The 19,834-nt window shown below is 37.8% G+C and overlaps 1 protein-coding gene across 24 annotated transcripts in view; it reads right to left on the bottom strand.

Annotated features, from left to right (window-relative positions):
• The window catches only part of tcf7l2 (transcription factor 7 like 2), a 99,977-nt gene extending 81,634 nt beyond the window's left edge, over nucleotides 1-18,343 (bottom strand). For 4 of the 24 annotated variants that reach the window (XM_065262851.2, XM_065262850.2, XM_065262849.2 and 1 more), the window contains exons 1-3: nucleotides 17,527-18,135; nucleotides 17,311-17,377; nucleotides 17,030-17,154 (exon numbers count right to left, since the gene is read on the bottom strand). In XM_065262851.2, coding sequence (XP_065118923.1) covers nucleotides 17,030-17,154; nucleotides 17,311-17,377; nucleotides 17,527-17,715 — 381 coding nt within the window. In that variant the 5' untranslated portion in view covers nucleotides 17,716-18,135. Of the gene's footprint in view, nucleotides 1-17,029; nucleotides 17,155-17,310; nucleotides 17,378-17,526 lie in introns of all 24 variants that reach the window. The other 20 variants (XM_065262843.2, XM_065262854.2, XM_065262853.2 and 17 more) reach the window with 11 other exon arrangements.
• Between the last annotated feature and the right edge of the window lie 1,491 nt (nucleotides 18,344-19,834).

Genomic DNA, 19,834 nt, shown 5'->3' with positions numbered 1-19,834 from the left:
ATTAAAATATGTACACCCAAGACTACACAAGGGAGAGGTGCACCTTTAACATAAATCACACACAAAATCAATTATGTTTAATAAATTATGTTTTAAACGTAACATTGCAATATGCATAAACATTACTCAATATTCCACGAAACCGCCACGCATTTTAAAACCATCCAGTGGTGAGCACGCTGGGTGTTGTGAGATTTCTTTTTTACATTTTGTTCCTTTTTTAAACTACGCATAATTATACGTTGAAACCCGAACCCCCTGCCAAAAGTCTGCAAGGCTAAGAAATTATGGGGCCAGGGGTGGCGTCAAATATCTTAACATTCATAAGTCAGAGAGAGGCAGTAAATAAACCCAGCGGATTTACGGGCATAAAGCCCCCTGCCAGAACACAGCCGCCCAGACCTCTGCTCTACCTCGCGGTCCACCTCTCCGCAGACCTGTTGAGGTGCGATTTTAGCCTTGAGCCACCAAGGTTAACCCAGCACCTTACTAACCACAACATACACACGGAGCGTGTACGCAGCTGCATGTCTGCCACGCAAACCCTGCTCTCAATAAAAGGGGGAGAGTGGCTATTGTCTGAATTTTGTCTAAAAAAAAGAGAAAAGAAAAAAAGGCAACGGCATTTAAGATGTAACTTCATGTCAAATTGCTAGACGCTTCCAAATCATCGTGAGGATTTTCAGATTGAGGAAGCTGGATAAACAAACTGCCCATTATTGAAGCTTTCAGAGGTCAGACAAATTAAAGACATTCCCACTTTTACTTTCTCACACACGCATAAAAGCTGTGGGAAACATTTCATCACTATTGCAAGAGTGAGCCATAGGGGAAATTAGCAGCCACAAGCCTATGAAAATAAAATAATATTATCAGCATTTTTAAAAAAATGTCACATCTCTGATATCAGCATTCTCTCCGACAGCTGCCATTACATCTCCTGGAGCAAATTAATCCTGGGCAAAATGAAATAAATACACCCTAATATTTGTAACATATAAAATATCATCTCCTTGTTGACTAAAAAATATGAAAAAGAAGGATGGAGATAAGATAATAAAGCTTTGCAGCAAAATGGTTATCATAACACACCGTCGGCAGCTAAAGCTCAACAAGCCCATGCATTAGTTAAACGCAGAGACAGCTGATCGATGGTCAGGTGAATTATTTATTCTCTACTTAAGTAATGCGTTTATGAATACACCGGCTTTCAACTTCAAAGCAGCGTAGGTCGGACGCCCAGGCAGCTCGTAGGTAGCAGACCTCAATGCAAAGAAACGAAGGGGTGAGGGGCTACGGCGCAATGTCAAAGACTGAGATCTGTAGGCCCGGTTACAGTGAAAGATCAAACATTACACCATACGGCTATAAAACAATTCACTATTTCTATCAATATAATATTTAGGTTGGAGGGCAGGAACAGACCTGGACTGACTTACGCATTGAGAACTAGAAGAGAGGCTATATCAAACAATGATCCTACGTCCATGGGAGATCGCTAAATATATTCTCAGTAGCCAAATGAATAAGCCAGCGCTTTAGTCAGGTCTTCATCTCAGCAGGTAGAAGAACTATTAGACTATGAGCTTTGGTAACAGCGTCCCTAGAAACACAAAAGCCTTCTTCACGACTGCTTCTCTGCCATCCAAAAAAACAATATTTACATCATGCTCTTGTAATAAATGCATTTTTGCTGTTTATATGTGAATGTACTCACTCAGTCTGTGCTTGGCTTTTACAGTTTTATATAATAGCCTAAAGCAGTTCTGAGAGAAAAGATAAAGCCTTATAAGATTTTAGAAAACATCAATATCAGTAAGTGAAAAACAGATTTCAGCAAAGAAAAATCTTTACGGTAGTAAGCAACGGCAACACAAACATCTAGTGATCTTTTTGTGAGAATTTTTTTAAATAATAGAAACAGCACATCTGCCCTTAAAAAAAAACTAAATTTACAGTAAAATCCCAAATTTAAAAGCACTTTGTTTTATTTATATATTGACCTAATTTCAGGTTATACCACATGGTGTTGTAATAAATCACACGTTTATGTTTCAGACTAAATCTGGAGCTGATTATGAAAATCAAAAAGCCTACTGAATAATTTGCCTTTACCTATGTTATTTGTGCATGTCCCAAAGCAATGCCATTTAAAAATAAATATTTGTATTTACAAGTATCTGTGTATAAAATAATACAGCATCATTGCTTCTGGTACTGAGGAAAGTGCTGGACAAATTGCTAATATGTAAAGCTGATCTTAACAGCTGTATTAAATTATAATAGTATGCATGCAAATTACACCTGCTTCCTATATATCCTAGTATTGCATCCTACTAGCTAATAATTCATCACAGCACAACAAATAAGTTAAAACATAAAATGGATTACATTTAATGTGCATGTAATGTAAATATTTACACATTTAAAATAAAATACTTAAAACAATACTGCATGATATTTTACTATAATCACATCAAGGGTGCTTTGAACAATACTGTGATTTCATACTACCGACAGTCAAAAATTTACTGACAGAACTTTACTAATTACCATAATAAACATTTCCCATGATGCTCTACGGTATTAACGTTTTTGTGTGCCGCATTCTTTTTTAACACGAGACTCTGATTTCACGTTAAGTTTACATTAATTATTCATCCTGTATTGTGTCATGTTTTGTTGTGACCAAAGGCCAAATTTATTAACAACTGAACGCATTTCTCTGTTACAATAATAATACAATAAAAATAATAATAATAATTAAATAATAATAATAATAATTGTAGTAATAACAATATAATAATAATAATAATAAATTATTTAAAATTTCAGGTAAATATTCCTGAAACATTTAAAATATATATAAAATATCTAGTCTCAAGCAAAAATGCTAACCCACTGGTTATCCAAGCATATACAGAAAATTTAACAAGTAATCTTTTAGAAATACAGAGCCTAAAACACGCAATAACTGCAAGTAATGCAATTAAAATGACAGAAATAAATAATAATAACCATAAAGTAGAAAGTTGCTATAGGTGTGTATGTTTGAAAGCATATTAGGACAACTGTGCAGGCAGCTCGCGACTGCGGTCAGGCCACCCTCCACTTTGAAAAAGACGGTCAAACTAGCCCTCACGTTTTTTTCTGTGTGCACATATATTAGGCATTACGGTAAATGCACGAGAGGAATAATTTCAAAATAAAAGTTTCTCACTTAATCTGTTGATATTTCTGTTGCATTCTGTGTGTATTTTAAATCGTTGCTAGGGTATTATGGGTGGTTTCTAGGCTGTTTCTGTTGCATTCTGTGTGGTTGCTAGGGTTCTTTAAATGGTTGCTAGGCTGTTTCTGTTGTATTTTGTGTGGTTGCTAGGCTGTTTCTGTTGCATTCTGTGTCTTTTAGGTCGTTGCTAGGGTATTATGGGTTGTTGCTAGGCTGTTTCTCTTGCATTCTGTGTGGTTGCTAGGGTTCTTTAAGTGGTTGCTAGGATGTTTCTGTTGTATTTTGTGTGGTTGCTAGGCTGTTTCTGTTGCATTCTGTGTCTGTTAAGTCGTTGCTAGGGTATTATGGGTTGTTGCTAGGCTCTTTCTCTTGCATTCTGTGTGGTTGCTAGGCTGTTGCTAGGGTTCTTTAAGTTGTAACTAGGGTATACTGGGTGGTTGCTAGGGTGTTTCTGTTGCATTCTGTGTGTGTTTTAAGACGTTGCTAGGGTATTATGGGTGGTTGCTAGGCTTTTTCTCTTTCATTCTGTGTGGTTGCTAGGGTTCTTTAAGTGGTTGCTAGGCTGTTTCTGTTGCATTCTGTGTGGTTGCTAGGCTGTTTCTGTTGCATTCTGTGTCTCTTTTAAGTAATTGCTAGGGTATTATGGGTTGTCGCTAGGCTGTTTCTCTTGCATTCTGTGTGGTTGCTAGGGTTCTTTAAGTTGTTGCTAGGCTGTTTCTGTTGCACACTGTAAGTCGTTGCTAGGGTATTATGGGTGGTTTCTATGCTGTTTCTCTTGCATTCTCTGTGTGTTTTAAGTCGTTGCTAGGGTATTATGGGTGGTTGCTAGGCAGTTTCTCTTGCATTCTTTGTGTTTTAAGTGGTTGCTAGGGTATCATGGGTGGTTGCTAGGCGATTTCTGTTGCATTCTGTGTGGTTGCTAGGGTGCTTTAAGTGGTTGCTAGGCTGTTTCTGTTGCATTCTGTGTGTGTTTTAAGTGGTTGCTATGGTATTATGGGTGGTTTCTAGGCTGTTTCTGTTGCATTCTGTGTGGTTACTTGGGTTCTTTAAGTGGTTGCTAGGTTGTTTCTGTTGCATTCTTTGTGGTTGCTAGGCTGTTTTTGTTGCATTCTGTGTGTGTTTTAAGTCGTTGCTAGGGTATTATGGGTGGTTGCTAGGCGGTTTTTGTTGCATTCTGTGTATGTTTTAAGTCGTTGCTAGGGTCTTATGTGTGGTTGCTAGGTTGTTTCTGTTGCTTTCACTGTGTGTTTTAAGTCGTTACTAGGGTATTATGTGTGGTTGCTAGGCGGTTTCTGTTGCATTCTGGTTGGTTGCTATGCTTTTGTTAGGGTTTTAAGTAGTTGCTAGGGTAGAGCTATGGTTTTCTATGTGATTGCTAGACTGTTGCTAGGGTACTATGGGTGTTTGCTAGGCTGTTACTGTTGCATTCTGTGTCTGATTTAAGTAGTTGCTAGGGTGTTATGGGTGTTTGCTAGGCTGTTTCTGTTGCATTCTGTGTCTGTTTTAAGTCATTGCAATGGTATCATTGGTGGTTGCTAAGATGTTTCTGTTGCATTATATGCGGTTGCCAAGCTGTTCCTAGAGTATAGCTATGGTTTTCCATGTGATTGCTAGACTGTTGCTAGGGTATTATGGGTGATTGCTAGGCTGTGGCTCTGGTATTCTGTGTGGTTGCTATGGAAATATGAGGGTTGCTAGGATGTTGCTCTGGCTTTTTGTGTGGTTGCTAGGCAATTGCTACGGTATTATGGGTGGTTGCTAGACTGTTGCACTGGCATTCTGTGGGGTAACTTGGCAGTTACTAGGGTATTATGGGGGGTTGCTAGGCTGTTGTATGATTCTGGTTGGTTGCTGATATTGCTTTTGTTTTCTGGGTAATTGCTAGACCGTTGCTAGGGTATAATGGGTGGCTGCTATACTGTTGCTAGGGTGTTCTTTGCAAGAATATTTTAGGTGGTTCATAAAATTGCTAGGCTGTTCAGGGTGGTTGACACAGAACGATATGCATTTAATACAGTGTCTGTGAGTGAATGGTAGGTAGTTGCTACAGTATTATGGGTGGTTGCTAGTGTTACTAGTTGCTTGGGTTGTTCAGGGGATTGACAGAGCATAGCTATAGTCAATATTTTCTATATATTTAGTTAGATGTTAAAGGGAAACTACCTCTTTCCACAAAATCATTCCACTTCTGAATGATAGTACACCATCTCAGGATGTCACACATGTAGTATCGTCACAGTCTGATATGCTGTTTTTAAAATAAAGAGCTCTAAGTAGTCCGATACACTTGCAATATTTTCTATACATTCGTTAGATGTTAAAGGGAAACTACCTGTTTCCACAGAATCATTCCACTTCTAAATGATAGTACACCATCTCAGGTTTTCACCACTGCAGTATCATCACAGTCTGATATGCTGTTATTAAAATATAATGCTCTAAGATGTCAAGTAAACTCTGTATGTTCTGTACATTTGGTTAGATGATAAAGGGAATCTACCTGTTTCCACAGAATAATTCCACTTCTAAATGATAAAACACCATCTCAGGTTGTCACTCCTGCCGTGTCATCACAGTCTGATATTCTGTTTTTAAAATAGAAAGCTCTAAGAAGTCATATACACTTGTGGTATTGTCTATACATTCGGTTAGATGTTAAAGGGAAACTACATGTTGCCACAGAATCATTCCACTTCTAAATGATAGTACACAATCTCAGGTTGTCACACCTGTAGTATCATCACAGTCTGATATGCTGTTTTTAAAATATAAAGCCCTGAGGTATCATATACACACTGTGTTTTCTATACATTCAGTTACATGTTAAAGGGAAACTACCTGTTTCCACAAAATCATTTCACTTCTGAATGATAGTAAACAATCTCAGGTTGTCACCACTGCAGTATCATCACAGTCTGATATGCTGTTGTTAAAATATAGAGCCCTGAGGTATCATACACACCTTGTATTTTCTATATATTAGATTAGATGTTAAAGGGAAACTACCTGTTTCCACAGAATCATTCCACTTCTAAATGATAGTACACCATCTCAGGTTGTCCCCACTGCAGTATCATCACAGTCTGATATGCTGTTTTAAAAATAGAGAGCTCTAAGTAGTCATATACACTTGCAGTATTTTCTATACATTCGGTAAGATGTTAAAGGGAAATTACCTGTTTCCACAAAATCATTCCACTTCTGAATGATAGTACACAATCTCTGGTTGTCACCACTGCAGTATCATCACAGTCTGATATGGTGTTGTTAAAATATAGAGCTCTATGCAGTCCTATACACTTGCAGTATTTTCTATACATTCGGTTACATGTTTAAGGGAAACTACCTGTTTCCACAGAATCATTCCACTTCTAAATGATAGTACACCATCTCAGGTTGTCACTTCTGCAGTATCATCATAGTCTGATATGTTGTTTTTAAAATATAGAGCCCTGAGCTATCATAAACACACTGTATTTTCTATACATTCAGATAGATGTTAAAAGAAAACTAGCTGTTTCCACAGAATAATTCCACTTCTAAATGATAAAACACCATCTCAGGTTGTCACTCCTGCCGTGTCATCACAGTCTGATATGCTGTTTTTAAAATAGAGCTCTATGCAGTCCTATACACTTGCAGTATTTTCTATACATTCGGTTACATGTTTAAGGGAAACTACCTGTTTCCACAGAATCATTCCACTTCTAAATGACAGTACACCTTCTCAGGTTGTCACCACTGCAGTATCATCACAGTCTGATATGTTGTTTTTAAAATAGAGAGCTCTAAGAAGTCCAATAAACTTGCAGTATTTTCTATACATTCGGTTACATGTAAAAGGGAAACTACCTGTTTCCACAGAATCATTCCATTTCTAAGTGACAGTACACCATCTCAGGTTGTCACCACTGCAGTATCATCACAGTCTGATATGTTGTTGTTAAAATATATAGCCCTGAGGTATCATACACACTGTATTTTCTATACATTCAGTTACATGTTAAAGGGAAACCACCCGTTTCCACAGAATCATTCCACTTCTAAATGATAGTATACCATCTCAGGTTGTCACTCCTGCAGTATCATCACAGTCTGATATGCTGTTTTTAAAAAAGAAAGCTCTAAGAAGTCCTATACACTTGCAGTATTTTCTATACATTCGGCTATATGTTAAAGGGAAACTACCTGTTTCCACAAAATCATTCCACTTCTGAATGATAGTACACCATCTCAGGTTGTCACACCTGTAGTATCATCACAGTCTGATATGCTGTTTTTAAAATATAGAGCCCTGAGCTATCATATACACACTGTATTTTCTATACATTCGGTTAGATGTTAAAGGGAAACTACCTGTTTCCACAGAATCATTCCACTTCTAAATGATAGTACACCATCTCAGGTTGTCACCACTGCAGTATCATCACAGTCTGATATGTTGTTTTTAAAATAGAGAGCTCTAAGAAGTCCAATAAACTTGCAGTATTTTCTATACATTCGGTTACATGTTAAAGGGAAACTACCTGTTTCCACAGAATCATTCCATTTCTAAGTGACAGTACACCATCTCAGGTTGTCACCACTGCAGTATCGTCACAGTCTGATATGCTGTTGTTAAAATATATAGCCCTGAGGTATCATACACACTGTATTTTCTATACATTCAGTTACATGTTAAAGGGAAACCACCCGTTTCCACAGAATCATTCCACTTCTAAATGATAGTATACCATCTCAGGTTGTCACTCCTGCAGTATCATCACAGTCTGATATGCTGTTTTTAAAAAAGAAAGCTCTAAGAAGTCCTATACACTTGCAGTATTTTCTATACATTCGGCTATATGTTAAAGGGAAACTACCTGTTTCCACAAAATCATTCCACTTCTGAATGATAGTACACCATCTCAGGTTGTCACACCTGTAGTGTCATCACAGTCTGATATGCTGTTTTTAAAATATAGAGCCCTGAGCTATCATATACACACTGTATTTTCTATATATTCGGTTAGATGTTAAAGGGAAACTACCTGTTTCCACAGAATCATTCCACTTCTAAATGATAGTACACCATCTCAGGTTGTCACCACTGCAGTATCATCACAGTCTGATATGCTGTTTTTAAAATAGAAAGCTCTAAGAAGTCCTATACACTTGCAGTATTTTCTATACATTCGGCTATATGTTAAAGGGAAACTACCTGTTTCCACAAAATCATTCCACTTCTGAATGATAGTACACCATCTCAGGTTGTCACCCCTGTAGTATCATGACAGTCTTATATGCTGTTTTTAAAATATATAGCCCTGAGGTATCATATACACACTGTATTTTCTATACATTCAGTTACATGTTAAAGGGAAACTACCTGTTTCCACAAAATCATTCCACTTCTAAATGATAGTACACAATCTCAGGTTGTCACTCCTGCAGTATCATCATAGTCTGATATGTTGTTTTTAAAATATAAAGCCCTGAGCTATCATATACACACTGTATTTTCTATATATTCGGTTACATGTTTAAGGAAAACTACCTGTTTCCACGGAATCATTCCACTTCTAAATGGCAGTACACCATCTCAGGTTGTCACCACTGCAGTATCATCACAATCTGATATGCTGTTTTTAAAATAGAGAGCTCTAAGCCGTCCTATACACTTGTGGTATTTTCTATACATTCGGTTAGATGTTAAAAGAAAACTACCTGTTTCCACAGAATTATTTCACTTCTGAATGATAGTACACCATCTCAGGTTGTCACTCCTGCAGTATCATCACAGTCTGATATGTTATTGTTTAAAAATAGAGCCCTAAGATACCATACACACTTTGTATTTTCTATACATTCAGATAGATGTTAAAAGAAAACTACCTGTTTCCACAGAATTATTTCACTTATGAATGATAGTACACCATCTCAGGTTGTCACCACTGCAGTATCATCACAGTCTGATATGCTGTTTTTAAAATAGAGAGCTCTAAGCCGTCCTATACACTTGTGGTATTTTCTATACATTCGGTTAGATGTTAAAAGAAAACTACCTGTTTCCACAGAATTATTTCACTTCTGAATGATAGTACACCATCTCAGGTTGTCACTCCTGCAGTATCATCACAGTCTGATATGTTATTGTTTAAAAATAGAGCCCTAAGATACCATACACACTTTGTATTTTCTATACATTCAGATAGATGTTAAAAGAAAACTACCTGTTTCCACAGAATAATTCCACTTCTAAATGATAAAACACCATCTCAGGTTGTCACTCCTGCCGTGTCATCACAGTCTGATATTCTGTTTTTAAAATAGAGAGCTCTAAGATGTCATATACACTCTATATTATCTATACATTCAGTTAGATGTTAAAGGGAAACTACCTGTTTCCACAGAATAATTCCAACTATGAATGATAGTACACCATCTCAGGTTGTCACTCCTGCAGTGTCATCACAGTCTGATATGCTGTTTTTAAATTAGGGGGCTCTTAGATGTCATATACAAACTGTATTTTCTATACATTCCGTCAGATGTTAAAAGAAAACTACCTATTTCCACAGAATCATTTCACTTTTGAATGATAATACACCATCTCAGGTTGTCACTCCTGCAGTATCATCACAGTCTGATATGCTGTTTTTAAAATAGAGAGCTCTAAGATGTCATATACACTCTGTATGTTCTATACATTCAGTTAGATGTTAAAGGGAAACTACCTGTTTCCACAGAATCATTCCACTTCTGAATGATAGTAAAACATCTCAGGTTGTCACCACTGCAGTATCATCACAGTCTGATATGCGGTTTTTAAATTAGAGAGCTCTAAGGTGTGTAACACATGCAGTATTTTCTATAAATTTGGTTACATGTTTAAGGAAAACTACCCGTTTCCACAGAATCATTCGACTTCTGAATGATAGTACACCATCTCAGGTTGTCAATCCTGCAGTGTTATCACAGACTGATATGCGGTTTTTAAATTAGGGGGTTCTAAGATGTCAAATACACTCTGTCTTTTCTATACATTAGGTTAGATGTTAAAAGAAAACTACCTGTTTCCACAGAATCATTCTATTTCTGCATGATACTACAAGGGTGACAACCTGAGATGTTGTACTATTAATACAGTCTGATATGTGTTTTTTAAATTAGGGGGCTCTAAAATGTCATATATACTTTGTATTATCTATACATTCCGTTAGATGTTAGAGGGAAACTACCTGTTTCCACAGAATCATTCCTACTATTATTCAGAAGTGAACATCTCATGTTGTCACTCCTGCAGTATCATCACAGATACCAAAGTGGAAAAAATTTACAAAACACTGTCTATTTGCTTACTAATTCAGAAGTGTAATGATTCTGTGGAAACAGGTAGTTTCCTTTTAACATCTAACCGAATGAATAGAAAATGCAGTGTTTATGAAATCTTAGAGGCCCCTAATTTAAAAACAGCTTATGAGACTGTTATGATACTGCAGGAGTGACAACCTCAGATGGTGTCCTATCATTCAGAAGTGGAATGATGCTGTGGAAACATGTAGTTTCCCTTTAACATCTAATTGAATGTATAGAAAATAGAGGGTTTATTGAACACCTTAGAGCTCTCCATTTTAAAAACAGCATATCAGACTGTGGTGATAATGCAGAGGTGACAACCTGAGGTGTTGTACTGTCATTCAGAAGTGGAATGATTTGTAGAAATAGGTAGTTTCCCTTTAACATCTAACAGAATGTATAGAAAATACAGAGTGTATATGTGATCATAGAGGCCCCTAATTTAAAAAACGCATATCAGACTGTGATAATACTACAGGGGTGACAACCTGAGATGTTGTGCTATCATTCAGAAGTTGAATGATTTTGTGGAAACAGGTAGTTTCCCTTTAACATCTAACCAAATATATAGAAAATACAGAGTGTATATGACATCTTATAGCTCTCTGTTTTAAAAACAGCATATCAGACTGTAATGATACTGCAGGAGTGACAACCTGAGATGGTGTACTATCATTCAGAAGTGGAATGATGCTGTGGAAACAGGTAGTTTTCCTTCAACATCCAACTGAATTAATAGAAAATACAGAGTTTACTGGACATCTTAGAGCCCCCTAATTTAAAAACAGCTGATCAGACTGTAATAATACTACAGGGGTGACAACCTGAGATGGTTTACTATCATTCAGAAATGAAATTATTCTGTGGAAACTGGTAGTTTCGCTTTAATATCTAACTGAATATATAAAAAATACAGAGTTTACTGGACATCTTAGAGCGCCCTAATTTAAAAACAGCTTATCAGACTGTGATAATACTACAGGGGTGACAACCTGAGGTGGTGTACTATAATTCAGAAGTGGAATGATTCTGTGGAAACAGGCAGTTTCCCTTTAAAATTCAACTGAATTTATAGAAAATACTGCATGTGTTAGACTTCTTAGAGCTCTCTATTTTAAAAACAGCATATCAGACTGTGATGATACTGCAGGGGTGACAACCTGCGATGGTGTACTATCATTCAGAAGTTGAATGATGCTGTGGAAACAGGTAGTTTTCCTTCAACATCCAACTGAATTAATTGAAAATATAGAGTTTACTGGACATCTTAGAGCCCCCTAATTTAAAAACAGCTTATCAGACTGTGATAATACTACAGGGGTGACAACCTGAGGTGGTGTACTATAATTCAGAAGTGGAATGATTCTGTGGAAACAGGCAGTTTCCCTTTAAAATTCAACTGAATTTATAGAAAATACTGCATGTGTTAGACTTCTTAGAGCTCTCTATTTTAAAAACAGCATATCAGACTGTGATGATACTGCAGGGGTGACAACCTGCGATGGTGTACTATCATTCAGAAGTTGAATGATGCTGTGGAAACAGGTAGTTTTCCTTCAACATCCAACTGAATTAATTGAAAATATAGAGTTTACTGGACATCTTAGAGCCCCCTAATTTAAAAACAGCTTATCAGACTGTGATAATACTACAGGGGTGACAACCTGAGGTGGTGTACTATAATTCAGAAGTGGAATGATTCTGTGGAAACAGGCAGTTTCCCTTTAAAATTCAACTGAATTTATAGAAAATACTGCATGTGTTAGACTCCTTAGAGCTCTCTATTTTAAAAACAGCATATCAGACTGTGATGATACTGCAGTGGTGACAACCTGCGATGGTGTACTATCATTCAGAAGTTGAATGATGCTGTGGAAACAGGTAGTTTTCCTTCAACATCCAACTGAATTAATTGAAAATATAGAGTTTACTGGACATCTTAGAGCCCCCTAATTTAAAAACAGCTTATCAGACTGTGATAATACTACAGGGGTGACAACCTGAGATGGTGTACTATCATTCAGAAGTGGAATGATTTTGTGGAAACAGGTAGTTTCCCTTTAACATATAGCCGAATGTATAGAAAATACTGCAAGTGTATAGGACTTCTTAGAGCTTTCTATTTTAAAAACAGCATATCAGACTGTGATGATACTGCAGTGGTGACAACCTGAGATGGTGTACTGCCATTTAGAAGTGGAATGATTCCGTGGAAACAGGTAGTTTTCCTTAAACATGTAACCGAATATATAGAAAATACAGAGTGTATATGACATCTTATAGCTCTCTGTTTTAAAAACAGCATATCAGACTGTAATGATACTGCAGGAGTGACAACCTGAGATGGTGTACTATCATTCAGAAGTGGAATGATGCTGTGGAAACAGGTAGTTTTCCTTCAACATCCAACTGAATTAATAGAAAATACAGAGTTTACTGGACATCTTAGAGCCCCCTAATTTAAAAACAGCTGATCAGACTGTAATAATACTACAGGGGTGACAACCTGAGATGGTGTACTATCATTCAGAAGTGAAATTATTCTGTGGAAACTGGTAGTTTCGCTTTAATATCTGACCAAATGTATAGAACATACAGAGTGTATATGACATTTTAGAGCATTATATTTTAAAAACAGCATATCAGACTGTGATGATACTGCAGGAGTGACAACCTGAAATGTTGTACTATCATTCATAAGTGAAATGATTCTGTGGAAACAGGTAGTTTCCCTTTAATATCTAACTGAATTAATAGAAAATACTCCATGTGTTAGACTTCTTAGAGCTCTCTATTTTAAAAACCACATATCAAACTGTGATAATACTACAGGGGTGACAACCTGAGATGGTGTACTATCATTCAGAAGTGGTATGATTCTGTTGAAACAGGTAGTTTCCCTTTAACATCTGACCAAATGTATAGAAAATACAGAGTGTATATGAAATTTTAGAGCATTATAATTTAAAAACGGCATATCAGACTGTGATGATACTGCAGGGGTGACAACCTGAGATGGTGTGCTATCATTTAGAAGAGGAATGATTCTGTGGAAACAGGTTGTTTCTCTTTAACATCTGACAAAATGTATAGAAAATACAGAGTGTATATGACATTTTAGAGCATTATATTTTAAAAACAGCATATCAGACTGTGATGATATTGCAGGAGTGACAACCTGAGATGGTGTACTATCATTTAGAAGTGGAATGATGCTGTGGAAACAGATAGATTCCCTTTAACATCTAACCAAATGTATAGAACATACAGAGTCTACTGGACATTTTAGAGCATTATAATTTAAAAACAGCATATCAGACTGTGATTATACTGCAGTGGTGACAACCTGAGATGGTGTATTATCATTCAGAAGTGAAATAATTCTGTGGAAACAGGTAGTTTTCTTTTAACATCTATCTGAATGTATAGAAAATACAGAGTGTGTATGGTATCTTAGGGCTCTATATTTTAAAAATAACATATCAGACTGTGATGATACTGCAGGAGTGACAACCTGAGATGGTGTACTATTATTCAGAAGTGGAATGATTCTGTGGAAACAGGTAGTTTCCCTTTAACATCTAACTGAATTTATAGAAAATACTGCAAGTGTATAAGACTTCTTAGAGCTCTCTATTTTAAAATCAGCATATCAGACTGTGATGATACTGCAGGAGTGACAACCTGAGATGGTGTACTATCATTTAGAAGTGGAATGATGCTGTGGAAACAGATAGATTCCCGTTAACATCTAACCAAATGCATAGAACATACAGAGTTTACTGGACATCTTAGAGCATTATAATTTAAAAACAGCATATCAGACTGTGATGATACTGCAGTGCTGACAACCTGAGATGGTGTAATGTCATTCAGAAGTGAAATAATTATGTGGAAACAGGTAGTTTTCTTTTAACATCTATCTGAATGTATAGAAAATACAGAGTGTGTATGGTATCTTAGGGCTCTATATTTTAACAATAACATATCAGACTGTGATGATACTGCAGGAGTGACAACCTGAGATGTTAATTCAATTTTTGTGACGGACTTTTCATAGAGATCCCATTCAGAGCGATCTTTAAAACAGACACGGACATGCAGCAGCTTGCCATAGGGCAATACTTCCGGTTTTAAAAAGTTGCGGAAGGGCGCCACCTGGTGGATAATATTGGCGGGGAAGCGTTTTCTCTTAATTGACGAGATATCTCGTCAATGGCGGGGAAAGAGTTAAGAACCCTAGCAACAGGCAAGCAACCACACAGAATGCGAGAAAAACCTCCTAACAACCACCCATAATACCCTAGCAACGACTTAGACACAGAATGCAACATAAACAGCCTAGCAACCACCCATAATACCCTAGCAACAACTTAAAGAACCCTAGCAACAGCCAAGCAACCACACAAAATGCCAGAGAAACCACCTATAATACCCTAGCAATGACCTAAAAAAGATACAGAATGCAAGAGAAACCGCCTAGCAACCACCCAGAATACCCTAGCAACAACTTAAAGAACCCTAGCAACAGCCTAGCAACAACACAAAATGCAAGAGAAACCGCCTAACAACCACCCAGAATACCCTAGCAACAACTTAAAACAGACACAGAATGCAACAGAAACAGCCTAGCAACCACCCATAATACCCTAGCAACAATTTAAAGAACCCTAGCAACAGCCTAGCAACCACACAAAATGCAAGAGAATTCGCCTAGCAACCACCCATAATACCCTAGCAATGACTTAGACACAGAATGCAACAGAAACAGCCTAGCAACCACCCATAATACCCTAGCAACAACTTAAAGAACCCTAGCAACAGCCAAGCAACCACACAAAATGCCAGAGAAACCGCCTAACAACCACCCATAATACCCTAGCAACAGCTTAGCAACTACACAGAATGCAAGAGAAACCGCCTAGCAACCACCCATAATACCCTAGCAACAACTTAAAGAACCCTAGCAACAGCCTAGCAACCACACAAATTGCAAGAGAAACCACCTATAATACCCTAGCAATGACCTAAAAAAGATACAGAATGCAAGAGAAACCGCCTAGCAACCACCCAGAATACCCTAGCAACAGCCTAGCAACAACACAAAATGCAAGAGAAACCGCCTAACAACCACCCAGAATACCCTAGCAACAACTTAAAACAGACACAGAATGCAACAGAAACAGCCTAGCAACCACCCATAATACCCTAGCAACAATTTAAAGAACCCTAGCAACAGCCTAGCAACCACACAAAATGCAAGAGAAACCGCCTAGCAACCACCCATAATACCCTAGCAATGACTTAAAACACACACAGAATGCAACAGAAACAGCCTATCAACCACTTAAAGAACTCTAGCAACAGCCAAGCAACCACACAGAATGCAAGAGAAACCGCCTAGCAACCACCCATAATACCCTAGCAACCACTTAAAACACACAGAATGCAACAGAAACAGCCTAGCAACCACTTAAAGAACCTTAGCAACAGCCTAGCAACCACACAGAATGCAAGAGAAACCGCCTAGCAACCACCCAGAATACCCTAGCAACAACTTAAAGAACCCTAGCAACAGCCTAGCAACAACACAAAATGCAAGAGAAACCGCCTAACAACCACCCAGAATACCCTAGCAACAACTTAAAACAGACACAGAATGCAACAGAAACAGCCTAGCAACCACCCATAATACCCTAGCAACAATTTAAAGAACCCTAGCAATAGCCTAGCAACCACACAAAATGCAAGAGAAACCGCCTAGCAACCACCCATAATACCCTAGCAATGACTTAAAACACACACAGAATGCAACAGAAACAGCCTAGCAACCAAATAGAATGCAACAGAAACAGCCTAGCAACCACTTACAGAACCCTAGCAACCACACAGAATGCAACATAAACCGCCTAGCAACTACCCATAATACCCTAGCAATGACTTAAAACACACACAGAATGCAACAGAAACAGCCTAGCAACCAAATAGAATGCAACAGAAACAGCCTAGCAACCACTTACAGAACCCTAGCAACCACACAGAATGCAACAGAAACAGCCTAGAAACCACCCATAATACCCTAGCAACGATTTAAAATACACACAGAATGCAACAGAAATAACAACAAATTAGGTGAGAAACTTTTATTTTGAAATCATTCCTCTCGTGCATTTACCGTAATGCCTAATATATGTGCACACAGAAAAAAAACGTGAGGGCTAGTTTGACCGTCTTTTTCAAAGTGGAGGGTGGCCTGACCGCAGTAGCTCGCGCGGGTCCCAGTTCACGCGCACACCGTGCTCAAACAGGGCAACCGTGTATGCGCGCGAGCGGCATGCCACCATACAGTACGCCTGAACTGTGGCAGAAGTTCACAAGGCGACTCGCTTAGCACCAAAACAATTCCTAAACATGGGAGCCGTGTCATGCATGCGCTTTCAGAATAACGTTTAAAACACTTACTGTGCGCGCGGTCGGTGAGAGAGATCCGTTCGGGAGGTACGGGCTCGTGAGGTCGGGAATCATAATAAATGGATAGCCCGGGTACGGTGGGCTCTTGAACAGCCCTCCATCTTGCCTTTTCGCAGCTAACATGGCGGGGGGAAAAGAGCAAAACTTTTATAAGTAACACTCGTGAAAACTTTGCGTGTATGTTTATCAGCATTGGGAGCTAAGGAAAAATGTCGTCGCCCAATGCATAACGTCTAAAAGACAAGATCATTTAGAGAAAACAAGAAACTCACCATCCTCTAAACTTTCTCTTGTTTTGTCCCTGAAACTTTCAGATCTAGGCGGAGGCCGTCTTTCCGCCTTGAAATGCAACGAAACACAGGGATTGCATTGAATAATCACAGTGGGTCAATCGTCAGCGTGTTTGTAAAGCACATTTTTCCGCGTTTAACAAACAAAAGTGCGTGTAAACTCGTGCACAAGTCGATCCGCGGTTATTTGTCACTTACCTCGGAGTCCGACGAGCTGTTTTGATTCGTTTCTGACTCGTTTACAAGAGAAGACTTGACATCTGCTAAATCCCTTTCTGCAGAGGAGTTCTCCGAAATTTTTTCCTCCTGCTCGCCTTCGTCTTTGAAGGAAATCATTTCATCGTTCGCACCCAGATCGTCCCCTCCACCGCCGTTCAGCTGCGGCATTTTTCCCGACGAGCGCTAATTTTGCGGGGGGCCAAAAACACCAAAAGTTTTGAAACCCTTGATCTTGGTGCGATCCCCGAATCCGGAGTTTAAGTTTAGGGACTTGCACTGGCGTTGGGCTGGATGACTGCTCAAAACTCAAAAAGAAGAGGGCAATCTTGGCAGAAACAGAAGCCGGAGACGGAGCTGAGGCGCTCGGATTGAGGGAGTTGAAGTTGGTCGGAGTGGTTTTCAGTTCAAAGGCGGCGCTGATTGACAGATAGAGAGGGATGGAAATAGAGAGAGTCTGGATTCGGGATTATTGACAGGGAGAAACACGCGAGGAAAAAACTAATGAGATTCAAACAGGGAGGGACTTGAAGTGACGTTTTCATAAATAGAGAGGGGCAGGAAAAAGTATTGGAGGGGGGAAAGGGCTTGAGAGAGAAAGAGAGAGAGGGAAAAGGAAAAGAGCTTTTGCTGAAGAGCAGGACAGTTAAAGCGAGTCGCCCCTGTTTGCTTTGTACTGGAATGAATGGGAAAAACTCCGCGATAGTCTGCGGGTGAAATAGCACACACCAAACAGGCTACGCTTCCTTATTTTTCTTCAGTTTCAGTCGTGTGCTCAAAAAAACCCTGCACTTGCTTACCTGCACTTAAACCTAAAATAATCTCTGACGTGTTTGTATGAACATTACCTAACCTTTTATTATATATGTGTATTACATATTGCATGCCCAAATCTACTGGAATATATTTTTATTTAAATTATTATTCTAATTATTAAGATTATATATATTATTTATATATATATATATTTATATATAAATATATATATATATATATATATATATATATATATATATATATATATATATATATATATATATATATATATATATATATATATATATATATATATATATATAATTATAATAATAATTGTTATAATATATATAATTGGGGTTGAGACAGAGCGCGTGCAGAGGGGTAATTGAGGCCGGGTAACCTGTATTCATTATGAATAAAGAAGCAGGGGGAGGGGTTGAGGTCTTATCTTTGTCTTTACTACAAAAAAAAATTGCGAGGACAAACTTTGTGATGCTGGTTTGTTTCCAAATGCATTCGGATTGGTTGATTTATAACATCAAGGAGTATAAATATAAAACGATTGTGGCATATTAAAATGTAAATATAGCATCCGAGTTTTTTCCCTTTTTGCTGACATTTTACTTGAAATGTTATTAGACAAGTTATTTATTCAAATGAGCCTTTTTTTTTTTTTTTTTTTAAATGAGCCTTTTTCTTACATGCATATCAGAACGCGACTCGTCACAAGGGCATAAATGTAACCACAGGTCTTCGTTTATTTTCTTATTTCACTGCTGGTAAAAAAGCGATTCATGTCCACCTTGTAATTTAGCCCTGTAATAAAAACTGAAATGTTAATATTATGCGTGTACAACGTGCATATGTAATGCATATATAATAATTATGCATAAATATGCATATATATTCTCTAAGCATTACACTTGAACGAATAGGCAGTATTTAATTGAACAAAAAAAATTCAATCATACATAACATATTATTATAGAGACACCAATTATGAGAACTTGCAAGACCATATATAATACACATGATATTTGTACAAATGTAGAATTTATACAAATTATATTGCATTAAATATTATTTTACTATATATGCAGCACATCTTCACATTCTTTTAAGTTATTTTTAAATATAAAATCTATGGCACAGATATCCATTCTCAGTTGTGAGTCAATATAATTGAACAGTATTTTAAATGTGTTGTTAGCAGCTGAAAGATGTCCCGTCGCTTTTTGACTTCAGAAGTCTGGAACCTGCAGATACCAGACCAAAGCAGCTGAGCTCCTAGCTCGCATCTCCCTGGATTGTCTCAGTAGGTTACTGAGAGTTCACTTACATTGGATGCGTTTTATCAGCCTTGCTAAGCCAAACCTTGCTCTATTTAGTCCCCTGCTGGATCTAAACCTGTGACCAATCCATGGGTTAAAGCTCAGTTCAGATTGACCCATTCTCTCTGTGCCAATATTTTATCATGCTTAAGTAAACAGGGGGAAAAAAGAGTAACGTGTTTCTGTTAATGGCAATAAAG

The sequence above is a fragment of the Paramisgurnus dabryanus genome, chromosome 1, assembly GCF_030506205.2.
Source record: "Paramisgurnus dabryanus chromosome 1, PD_genome_1.1, whole genome shotgun sequence".
In the NCBI taxonomy this organism is placed as follows: domain Eukaryota; kingdom Metazoa; phylum Chordata; class Actinopteri; order Cypriniformes; family Cobitidae; genus Paramisgurnus; species Paramisgurnus dabryanus.
This window is presented reverse-complemented; position numbering and strand designations above follow the sequence as displayed.